Source organism: Danio aesculapii, chromosome 3 (assembly GCF_903798145.1).
Source record: "Danio aesculapii chromosome 3, fDanAes4.1, whole genome shotgun sequence".
In the NCBI taxonomy this organism is placed as follows: domain Eukaryota; kingdom Metazoa; phylum Chordata; class Actinopteri; order Cypriniformes; family Danionidae; genus Danio; species Danio aesculapii.
In genome coordinates, this window is record NC_079437.1 from 25,616,601 (window position 1) to 25,629,915 (window position 13,315).

At 36.7% G+C, this 13,315-nt stretch overlaps 1 protein-coding gene across 1 annotated transcript in view; it reads right to left on the bottom strand.

Moving 5' to 3' along the window:
• Nucleotides 1-13,315, bottom strand: part of xylt1 (xylosyltransferase I) — a 105,095-nt gene that overhangs the window by 48,652 nt on the left and 43,128 nt on the right. Inside the window, exon 2 of the mRNA XM_056453510.1 lies at nucleotides 5,229-5,751. Coding sequence (XP_056309485.1) covers nucleotides 5,229-5,751 — 523 coding nt within the window. The remainder of the gene's footprint in view (nucleotides 1-5,228; nucleotides 5,752-13,315) is intronic.

Here is a 13,315-nt window from a genome sequence, read left to right on the forward strand (position 1 = left end):
CTATAAGTGTTCCACTGATAGCATCTTCACAATAGCTGATACAAGACACCAATCCCTGGCTTCCTTCAGACATACATTCAGAGCTCACAAATAGCACAGACCACAAGGGCTGAGCCTCGGTCGTTTGTGGCTTTCTAAAAATGCCCACAGAATAAATACTGTACGTGGCGGACTGCCTCTCTCTCCATGTCATGGTATAGCCTGCCACTTCTAAAGAAGGGCAAGCTGAATTACTCATTACAGGGCATGAGGTTAATTTTAAAAGCCCGTATGAAATTACACTGAAGGCACTATGTTTTGGCGCAAAGCCATGCTGACTGAGGACATGGGCCGTGAGGGGGTAATGACTATAATCTGAGAGCTGAGCCTGTCGTTACTGTCCCAAAGTGCACTGGTCTCCCAGACCCTGTGACAGAGCCTGAACGGGGGCAGAAGAAGGCACCGCTCCTGGCCCTCAGGGAGAGCTTGGCTGACCCTGGATGGGTGGAGGCTGGGAGAGGCAAGAAGCTCCTTTATTAAGTTTAATTACATCACCTAAGCCCTCAGTGTCCTCAGTTATAGGGTGGACAGGCCTGACCATCATATGTGTCTCTTATGTGTTCAAGGAAACACTAGACCTTCTGTCAGAGAGCGTAAATGTCTAGGAATAGAAGCGGAGTTGTGTGATTTTGCCTGAAGCGGTGAGCATCATCTTTCTGCTGTTGCTCCATCTCGAGCATAAGAGGTAAAGAAGTGTAAATAGATTTTTGTAGTAGCATTTAAAGAGACACGCGTTGCCATTTAAAAGCTTGAGGGGAGATTTTTAAAAAGAAATATCACATGCTTACCAAGGCTGGATAAACAAATCCACAGTAATATAATAATATACAGTTGTGTATTCAGTAATATAACAACTGTTTTAAATTTTACTGTTGCTTATTAATATCAATTCCATTTTATTATTGTACTTAAAATGGCTTTACTGCATAATATTGATGTGGAAATATTTTGTTATTCTTAAAAAAATCTCTTAAAAATGTTGGGCAAATGTTGTAATTTTGATCAAAATCATTCACAAGATCAGCAACAAGCATTTAGAAAACAGGGACATTTTTCACTTCATAAATTGTCATTAAATGATCACTTCAAACATTTATTAAATGTAACAAAACATTTTGATTTCAAACATTCATAGTATAGGGGAGAGTCTGCTCACCCTCTGCAGGAAAAAAAAAATGCACTTCTATATGATTGCTTAAAAAGAACCCTTACATTTTTTCCTTGCTTTATAAAAGTATTTAATATTATAAATAAACTAACTGACCCCGGAATAGAACAGATTTACAATCAGTATTAGCAGTAAATGAGTTTGTAAATAACAAATGCAAAATAATAATAATAATAATAATAATAATAATAATAATAATAATAATGATGATAATAATAATCATAATATCAATAATAATAATAATATAATAATGATAATAACAATAATGATAATAATAATAATAATAACAATAATGATAATAACAATAATGATAATAGCAATAATGATAATAATAATAATAATAATGATAATAACAACAACAACAATAATAATAATAATAATTATTATTATTATTATAATTATTATAATAATAATAATAATAATAATGATAATAATAATAATGATAATAACAATAATGATAATAACAACAATAATAATAATAATAATGATAATAACAATAATAATAATAACAATAACAATAATAACAATAATAATAGGGAGATATGCAACTTTTAATATGGGCAGCCTGAACACCTCTGTTGCTCTTAAGCATTTGGACTTTCAACAGTGAAAATTAAACTAAACTGAAGTTCAATTCTGAAAACTGCACTGACACAGTTTCAACTCACTAGAACTTCTATGTTAAGATGCTTTGACACAATCTATATTGTAAAAGCACTATAGAAATAAATATGAATTGAATTGAATAATATGTCAATGTTCAAATTAAAAACATTCCTTATTTTTACAACAAGTGTAGTCCGGCATGAATACTTCTGAGTTTTCTACAGAGACAAAATTCATAACTCCAATAATGTCAGATTTTAGTGAGGTAATCCTCTCAAATATTGAAAAACCAAAAATGTCAATATTTCTCCATCTAGGTAACAAGCAGCCTATGGGCTTTGGTAACACTCTCAGTTCAGTCAATCTTTTCTGCAGATTTCCCTCAACAGTTAACATAGAAAATGTGTAAAATGCACAGATTCCTTGTGGGCCCTCATGACCGACAGCCTGAACCACATTTGAAACTCATTCATCCAACAATGTTCATTAAAAACCTGCCGTTTGCTTCAAACTTAGGCTGTTTCTGAGCTAATTGCCACCACTGAGGCAAACCACTCACGTGTTTGCAATCAAAGACTGTGCCTTTTTACTGTATAATGCAATTATAGTTTATAAATACATACGAGGATCCTCCATGCGGCTTGCTCGGTCTACTGTACTTTCTGGAAATAGAGGCGTTCTTGCCCCGCCTCATTCCCTTACAACCTCCGCATGTCCCAGACTCATGTCTCTGTGGTGATGTCCTTGTCACATATGTCAAAACCCATTCTGGTTTCCGAAAGTTTCTCTGGGCAGAGGCTCTGAGCACTGAGAAGATCTGTCACTGTTCTATTTGAAAGCATCCCCAGTCCTGATTTGTGTGCAGATGACTGAGCACTGCATAATTGCATGAATATGTTTTCTGTAGTCAGCTATGGGAGATGGAAAGGGGGGGAAAAAACACTGTACAGCAATTACATCCATCTAACCTTGTGCGGAAATCCAGAATCTCATTTCCAGCCTGTCTCTGATTGTAATTACAATCGTTGTAAACGTCTGTTACCAGCCCTGTGACTCTTAATACGCGACTTCCATAAACCTCCAAAGACAGGATGGCATCTAATTCAGGAAAACCATCATTATTTCGAACATTATTTATCCTAAATTCCCATGAACCCCAGCTAATGTCTGCCTGCATGTCAGTGCAAGCTGATGATTATAATCAGTACTTATCCCAATGGAAAACATCATAGCATCCAGTTAAAGACCTGACAAGTACAGTTTTCTGTTCTGTGGTGATGAAGACTTTTGCTAGGCAGATATGGAGGCGGGACACTCTCATTCTAAAGAGCACCTGATTAAACAAATATCTGTTGACCCCAGTGCATAAAAAAGTGTCTAAGGGTGCACTCACACTAGGCTATCCAAACCGTTCCCGGGGGGCGTTTCCCAGTTCGTTTGACCAGTGTCAGTGCTCCGAATCAGGCCTAGGCATGGGTCAGTTGGTCGGCCCTGGCCCAGTTGGAAGAGATGAGCTAAAGTGCGCCTGATGCCTGTTTCACACTCGTGAGCAGCGCATATAGATAGCAGAAGCAGCACGCAGGCGTTTGCCTTTTACACTGACTGCGTCTGCAGAGCGCACCTCATCGGCAGCTGCTGCACAGATCAATCTATCTCTGTCTATTCTATTTAGTTACCTATCTATCCATAAATACACTTTATAAAAAACTTTTCATCTGTACCAAGGCCCGCGGCAACTTCCTCATATGCTGTTTCCTTAACCTGCAAGTCTTTATTTTACAAATTATATAGATCCTAAAGAACTGTATGCTTCTCATGCTCTGTGGAGAGTCATTCATGTCTTTTGCAGGTGCACTCGGTCAAGACATTCGCCTGTGATATCATGTCCTTTTGTGTTTGATTGTCAGCATGATTTAGGCCTATAGTCATAATAATGTTTATACAATATAGTTATAATGATATTTATACATGATCAAACTAGTGTGCAACTTACTAAGCAAAACTAATACTAAAATTGTTTTAAATTTGGTTTTGTTGTTCAGAGCCAAATAAATATTTGTTGCCGTTTTAGTTTAGGTTCATTTGATTGAACATTTAAAAACCAGTGGATACTATCAATGCTTTTATTGGGTAAAATTGCTACTTTTTACTGTCATTTATTGTGTTTTTGGTCATTATCAATGCACTGTCAGTTTAATTGAGCGTGAGCAGTGTGGCAAAAATAAAGCCAGCGCCAAACTATCGCAGCACTGCTGCTTTTGCGTGCAGTATGAAAGCTCCAATCTGTTAAGATGGACGCCAAAAAACATGTGCTGCTCACGCTCTGCTCACACTTGCAGTGTGAAACAGCCTTGAGCCCGAAAATGAAGACGCATTGTCACAGTTGAGAGACTATTTCATATCGATTAATCATTCTTATTTTCAATGAACACAAACTGTAATAGTTTATTAAAGACACAAACCTATCGCTGCACGTCAGCTACACCGTCAGCAAACTTCCTAATACCTGCAGCACGAGGACTTTTATGATAATTTATGAGCATCAAAAATTGTGGATCTGGTCAGCAAAATATGTGACTGTGTGCCACTGCATCCCAAACAACTAAAAGATAATACAAAACTCTATAACTAAATCAATCTCCACTGTGATGAGCAAGAGCGCTTCTTTTCTGCGACTCTGATCACATGGAACATTGTTTTTGCAGTGAGAGGTGCCTTTTTAAACTGTTTGTTATTAGCAACTTCCATGCAAAAGCCAACTCTGTGCAGAAAGAGTGCCCGACGTCATGCGCTCTAGCACAGACAGAGTGGTTGCTTAGCAACATAAAACGCACAGCACACTGGTCTTTTCAAAAGTCAACAAAAAGGCAGTGCAGTGCAGCTTCTGATATCAAAACTGAAAAGCAAATTCTGTGTGATTGGTCCCTAATATCTATGAAAATCACAATGAAACAGAAGCAGTATTTTTTTACAGATCATCAAATTCTTTTAAAAAATTCTTTAAAAATGCTGGGCAAATGTTATCATTTTGATCAGAATCATTCCAACAACAAGCATTTAAAAATGGAAATTTCACTTCATAAAGGGTCCATTAAATGACTAATATATTACAGACAATTTTGAGCGATGAAAACAAAAACAATGTTTTACATTTTGAATTTCTATAGCTTCTGTGAATCCAAAAAGAGCCACATATTGATAAATAATGTCATGATAGCTGTTTTAACATTAATTTATAATTGATTTGCCTCTTGTTACAGTTGCAAAATAGTTTGATAATAAGCAGGAATTGTTCGAAGACCACATTGAAATGGTCTTTTTATCTAATGATATATTAAATGTTGATAAATGATATATGAAATGTAGCAAAACATTTTGATTTCAAAAATTCGTAGTGTAATGAGAGTCTGCTCACCCTCTACAGGACAGTAACGGGTGACCTTCTCGGGCATGAGCTGATGTTCTTTGTGGCGGCAGTAAACCTCCACTATCTGCTGCCGGCACTCCTTGGTTTTAGCACGGGACAAGGCAGAGATTGCCTCTTTTCCACTGATCTCACATTTGGGCGGCTGGTCATACTTGATGTCAGCAGTGGGTGTGATCGATCGCTTGGGTCGCTGGAAGTGGTGCCGGTGTTGCTGGGATGGCTGTGGGCGGAGGGTGGGATTGGCCCTCTGGTGAAGATCAGTGTGCGTCTGATTGAGGCCAGCTTTGTTCTGTGCATACTGAATGACCTCATTGGAGTTCTTGCTCAGGCTTTGCTGTGCATGCGCCTTTTCCAGAAGGCCTTGTTTGTGCTTGCCAGGTGCGTGTCTCTGTGTTTGGGAACGAGCACCAAAGTTACTGTTGTCTATATTCTCAAAGTCTTTGGGAACAGAGTTTTCATTGTTGCTGTCCACACGGACTTTCTCCTTGGGCCGGTGTGAATAGTAGCCATCCTGAAATAGACAAAAGACAAAACAGATGAAATTAGTGGGTGCTTTAAGAAGAATGTCAATGTCACAACAGAGAAAATACAACACAAGCATATAACAAGCAAGTAATACATCAATTAGACTTATAATTATTTGGGTAAAACAATATAATGGGAGGAAAAAAATCAAATAGATATGCACTGAATCAAGCACACAGAATATGACAGAGACCTGGAGATGGGCTACACTGACTTGGGTCACTAAGCAACCACCTATCAACCATGCAGAATGTCCTAACAACCGCATATCAACATGCTAACAGCCTCGCAGAACACCTTAGCAACTGCATACCAATGACCAGGCAGCAATCCGCGGCAGTTCTCGCAGTTTTACATATTAAAATCTCCAGTTTCTTCTATGCTGTACATTCATACAGGTGTCAGCGTGTATGTGAGCAGCAGTAAAAATATTCAGATGAGTATCTGAGTTTAACTGCACAGTAATTCACAGCGAGAATGATCTTGTATGGGTCACTTCTGACATTGTGCAGTTTCCTGTGAAGTGTCACTGTTGATTAAATATTCCACTGGCAATGGCGTGTGCATCAGGAAGGAGGTTGAGGCCATGCCCGAAGCACCAATCTGATTGCAGCTTTATGAGAGAATGTGCTCTCTGACATGACAGGATGACTATCCACATTGTGTTTTGCAAATCAGCATACAATTAGTTTTCTTTTTCTCTTTTTAATCTGGCCCAAACACACCTAAAGGGCACTTTTTTTGTTAATAATCTAATAAAAAAAGAAAACAAATTAAAGAAACACTTTTTTTTAAAATAGGCTCATTTTATAACTGAGTTAACCATTTTGAATCCATTCAGTTGATCTCCTAGTCTGGCGGGAGCAGTTTTAGCTTAGCATAGATCATTGAATCAGATTAGGCCATTAGCATCTCACTCAAAAATGACCGTTTGTTTTGATAACTTTCCTAGTTAAACTTTCCTTCTTTGACTCTTCTGTAATTACATTGTGCAGTAAGACTGACAGAAAATGAAAAGTTGCTATTTTATAGACCAATATGGCTAGGAATTATACGTTTCGTTTCGATTTCGATTAATCGCACAGCCCTAGCCATAGTACACCATGTGACTACAGAAGAGTCAAGTTTAAATAGAAAAAATGATCAAAACTCTTTGGTCCTTTTTGAGTGAGATGCTAATAGTCAAATTCAATAATCTATGCTAAGTTATGCTCCAGATCCTGTCAGTGCTCCTGCCAGACCTGGAGATTAGCTGAATAGATTCAAAAGTGGTAACTGCAAACTCTATATGGGTTGTAAAATGAGCTTATTTTAAAGCTTTAATGTCATATGTATCATATTTGATACACATTTGAGACCCATTGTGTCACCATGAGCTATAAACTTTGCATAAATCCATGTTGAATACAATCTTTTACTTATTTTTTTACTTATTTTATCTGTTATTTTTTTACATTTTGCTAAAAGGCCTAAATAAAGATAAAAAAATTAGAATTTTCTGCTGTACATTATTTCTTGGCTTAGATATTAAAGGGTTAAAAACATAGCGTGTTCCTTAAAGAAGAAAAATTTGGGGAATTTTGATAGTTAAACTAAAATAATCCCAAAAATGTTCACATGTCCAAATAATGTGCATGCATATGTTAGAATAAACAAACACATGACTAGCTCACGTAACACCAAGGTGGGACCGCATCAAATGCAAGAGTTTGGATGTCTCTGCGTTATATAACTTGAGACAGCAACCATTTCAACATTACAACCGTTGTTATGCTCTCACCAACTCCCCCGACTTCTCAAACTGTTCATACACCTCTGTCAACCGCTTTTCCCAAACTCATTCTGTCTGCCGATTACTGCGCCGGGCTTACAACATTCATAACAGAAGACAGAAAAAGAGACATTAATAAGAGGAAATGGAGACGAACAAACAGAGACGATCAAAGTGAAGGAGATGAGGACAGGAAGTAAGTCGAGGCAGCGCTGCAACTCTCATTTCCTTACCGTTATGGGGCAATTTGTCTACAAAGCATTTATTAAAGCTTGCTTGTGAGTGTATTATTTGTGAGGGAAAACTTTTGGAAGACAAATCCCTGTCGTGTCACCCGCTCTTTGGCCCTCTAAAGGCTGCCGTTTAGAGCAGACTCCACTCCCGCCTGCTCCTCCTCTTCCTCCAGGAGCTTTCAGGAGGAAATTACAGTGCCTCGGATTAATAGCCTGAGCGACCACAGGAGGTAAGTTAGGCTGCTGGAGAGAAGACTATCGATCGCTTGCAAAAATCTGTCATTTCCCAAGGTGCTCTGGGAGCCCTGCTCTGCACCGCTGAGCACCCTGGCAGTCGCAGGCCTTCTGTAGTCTCTCTCAAGGGGAGGAGGCTCCCCTCTTCTCTTGCATCATCCATCACAGGAAGGGTGGGAGTCGCACACTCGTTTATCAAGCACACTTTTATCTGCCTCTTTTTCCGCCTCTCTGATGGCAAAGAACATCACGGGCCACACACATACACACACACTAGAACTGGGCGGTACGACGACGATATATACCGTAGAATTGTGTCAACCGGTAAACAAACTGCTACAATGCCGACAGTTTAAACAATCTGAAAGCAAACAGAAAAGAAGAGCCTACTCAATATGTGCAGCACTTGAGGGCTTTTAGTGTTCACAGCCTAGGAGCGATTTAGTTTCTGGTGTAACTGTGAGTATTTATGATAGCTGATATAAGTGGCATAAATTATATGAAAGAAGACGTCCTGGCAGTCATTGACATTGCAGTGAGGAATGGTGCGAGACTGGAATGCTGCTTTGCCTGTTCGCTCAAAGCCTCACATCACAGACTGTTTGACAACTATAGTTATATGTAATCGTACACCTCGATGGCTTAAATGAATGAATAGGTTTTGAGGGAGAGTGCACACATGAAATGTAAAACCAAACAACACTCCCTTAATCTGTCCTGATTTTCCCTGGACTTCACTGTCCAGGTGTTAATACAGTTGAAGTCAGTATTAATAAACCCCCTGAATTATTCACCCCCCTGTTTATTTTTTCCCACAATTTCTGTTTAACGGAACAAAGATTTTTTCAACACATTTCTATAATAGTTTTAATAACTCATTTCTAATAACCGATTTATTTTATTGCCCTGATGGCAGTAAATAATATTTGACTAGATATTTTTCAAGACACTTCAATACAGCTTAAAGTAACATTTAAAGGCTTAATTAGGTTAATTAGGTTAACTAGGCAGGTTAGGGTAATTAGGCAAGTTATTGTATAACGATGGTTTGTTCTGTAGACTATCAAAAAAAAAATAGCTTAAAGGGACTAATAATTTTGACCTTAAAATGAATTTTTAAATATTAAAAACTGCTTTTATTCTAGCCGAAATAAAACAAATAATACTTTCTCCAGAAGAAAAAATATTATAGGAAATACTGTGAAAATTTCCTTGCTCTGTTAAACATTATTTGGGAAATATTTAAAAAGGAAAAAATAAATTAAAAGGGGGGCTAATAATTCTGAATTCAACTGTATATACAGTTGAAGTCAGAATTATTGCCCCCCCCCCCCCTTTATTTGATTATTTTCTTAAATAAAATAAATATTCAAAATATTTTTTACCAAACCTCAACTAAACATGACTATGCCAACAACAAGTAGGTCTGGGCAATTAATCGAAAAGTAATCAAAATCGACATTCTCTGTTACGGCTACTCTATACTTCTGCGTCAAACACACGAGTACCTTTAAAAAAAATGTAGCTACACGTCTCAAGTTTGCGTTACATTGACGATGATTGGAAGCTGTCCCAGAGACAGCATATTTTCCATTAAAATAAAATTATTATTTACAGAAAATTCAAGAAACGCACTGTTTAAAATATTATTCACAGGATATACAAGTTATTTTTATTTAAAAGAGATAAAATATGAGATAGTAGAGCTTATTTAAAATTTTTCATATTAAAAATTAACATTGAAAATTATTAATTTTGTTTCCAAAAGTGCAACTTTTTCTTTTTCACTTTTTTTATGAGAAAAAAAAAACTGTTGGTTTTAGGCAATGTGTGTTTTTAATTCCAGTTGTTCATTGTTGATGTTCAATAAATAATCCTAGATAGTGGATAGTGCGTGTCTTTCCTTCACTAATTTTAAAATCAAGTAATGCACCCTTCATTCAAAAATCTCTCACTTGTAATATAAGCATATTTACTGTACAAAACTTGTTAAATAAATAAATAAATAAATAAATAAATAAATAAAATAATCGTTTATTAATCGTAATAGAGTTAAAAATGTTCAATTAATCAAGATTTAGATTTGAGGCCAAATCGCCCAGCCCTAAGCAGTAAGTAGGAGTTTATTGATACAAAAAACTATTAACAAATGTGTTTCTGTGACCAAAGCCATCCTTTGAAATTTGTCACATTAACAACTCAAATCTCTGTCAATCACATAAATATTAACTGGCCAAAAATGTGACAAAGTCATCAACTTGTGAGATCCACCTCATGAGATCCATAAAATTAACACGTTGATAACACTTTGAATATTGCTAAAACCAAGTATGAACAATGATACTGATTACTTTTCTGTTTGCGCAAACTATTACAAACAACAATTAAAGATTAATTGAATTGAATAGTATCACCTAAGTTCAGTCAAAGAGTCATCTATATCCAAGATCCATCTGCCTGAATCACATCTCAGCAGAAGCTTGCTGGACTAACAGCACTGGGACAGAATGGAAACACTGTTAGTCAACTATTAGGAGAGTCATAAATACTTCAGTCCTCTGCAAAGCTGACGCAAAAGGATGTCAGGAAACATTACATGACTCAGCTTAAATCTACTAGATCTCAGCTTTGACTGTACACAAAGTTTATGAAAGAGCAAAATGTAGACGTGGTACTGATGTGCGAACTGGTGCACTTATGGAGTTAAACATGAGGAGACGACGACAACACTTAATACACTTGACTAAACATGTACACATAGACGTCACCTATATGCAATAAAATTGAAGGATAACTATGTATGTATGAATTTATATTTGATTGTACCTTTAACTTAATTTTATCGTAATGCAATAATGTGCAACTTTTTGTAAAGCTGTTTTAAATTAATAATTATTGTAAAAAGTGCTATACAAATTTTTTTTTATTTAATTTCATTGAAACAAAAATGCATTCATACAGTGAAACTACGAGTCTATGATTCAAGACAATGGGCTAGGGACCAAAGTGGCTAATACAAAGAGTTTCATAATTCTACATATACAGTAGCACCTTCAATGGAAACACCACAGACTAACCGCCTTCTTATTAAGTCAATAATAATAATGATGATGAAAAACTACAACAATTTCCTATGCAAAAATGTAAGGAGTAGTTTTAACATGAATTAGGGCCCTTTTTGAAATGTTATTTTACTTTCAAATACTGCTGTTTAATTCAGTAATCAAAAAGCATGTCTACTTAATTGGAATCATAAAAAGTATTCATTCAATTTAATAGAGAAAATATTGATTCTCACATCAACTGGTAAAATCTCAGCAAATTGACACTCAGACCTGTTATGGAAATAAAATTCATATGTTAAAGTCCTCTTATAAAAAGCAGAGGCTGACCGTGAACACCACGCATCAGATTGTGAGTAGTAATACAAACTAGGGCTGCACCATATTGGAAATTGTTGATATTGTGATTTTTTGTTTATCTGTGATATATTTTGTCATATGAACACAATTCGGTGCTTTATGGTTTCCGAAGAGTCAAACAGTATTCAGGTACAAAAATTGAATAATGAGACGGTGCCTATGGCGTAGTGGAAAGTACACCGACACATGCACTCTGGTGTTTGCGGCGACCCGAGTTCGATTCCTGCCTCGAGGTCCTATGCCGATCCTTCCCTCTCTCTGCTCCCCACACTTTCCTGTCATTTCTCTCTATTGTCCTGTCAAAATAACGGTGAAAACCCCTAAAAATTATTATATAAAAATTAATAATGAAATGTAAAATAACACTATTCAGTCTTCATTGTATTAATAATTCAGTAAAATTATTCTTCATGACAGTTACAAACGCTGTACATGTTTGTGCCCGAATGCTTTAAAATGTCTTGAAATGCCTTTAAAACACATGCAAATGAGAACATTTCACTCTGTTTGGTTATACTTTTCAATGACTTCACAAATTGCAATTGTTGTAATGATCAACTCTAATTCCTGAACACAATTTTTTTTTACCTACATCAATTAGACTTGTAAACATGTCAAATTTGCTGATGATTGAATGGTTGGGTTGATTTTTGTTTTTTGATGTCTGTTTCTGTTCAGTGTATGAAAATGTGGACCAAGACAAATTTCCCCATTGGGGACAATAAAGTGTAAATAAAAAAACACTGCATTTGTTGCGATGTGACTGTTGCAGACACACACGTTGTGATATTGATGCTGAAATGATATATTGTGCAGCCCTAATTCATTCATTTGTAAAGACGAGCAGAACATGCAGATCTCATATTTACATCATCTTTTTCAGTTTGACGTTCACAGATAACGGTTCATATCATGATTTGATTAGTTGTGGACTGCAGTATTATTTTGATTTATTCATCCAAAATCTGGCCAATTTGCATTAAACATTAAATACATGGAATACAAATAAATTTTGTGATTACATTCATGTTTTATGCACTGTGGAAATCATACAGCCCTGCAGAACGCAATGGAACAATGTAATAAAGGAAATACAAGGCGCAAATCTAAAAGTTATTCCTTATCACATGCTATTTTTGACCTGATGTAACACCTCACAGTTTGCTTCTGCAAGCAGAAGGTCAGCAAAGTTTGCCTCACCCTTTGCCCCAGGCCTGCAGGGGTCACCTTCCTGGAGGCTGCCCTCTCCCTGACCCCTCCGAATGGGTCACTGCGGGATGAGTCACCAAACGGAATGGGGGGGCAGGGACACAGTCACATGCTCAGACTAGACACAGAAGGTGAGCTGGATATAGTATGCGGGACGGGGTGCTGAAACCCAACTCTGACCTTTCCTGCACCACTGAGAGCAGCTTCATCCATCAACGTGACTGTCTACAAGCTACTCAATCAAACTGAACCGGTGCCAGCGATCCACATCGAATGCTCGTTCACAGAGTGTGTGTCTGAATCTTAATAAAAACAGCCACTGTTGACCTGCTGGGAAAGGTCAAACTGTGGACAAGTACAAAAGAACAAAAGGCTATGTATGATGTATTGCGAATTACTCAATATATAGTGAATAGTGGAAACCAAGTTTAAAAGCAGTATGTGACATTTAGATTTAGTCAGGATCAGGACAGACAAAATCTACTGGCTTAATTCATTTCGTTATAAAATCTGTACTTATGCGGAATGATTTTAACAGTATAAGAGCTGAAAATTAACACAATTAAAAAACATCTATATCTTTTTAACTTTTATGATTTACAATGCAAATCTCATTAGAACCACTTGTTTGTTAAACATCCCTGCACATCTCTCATATGATATATCTACTAAAATAGAGAA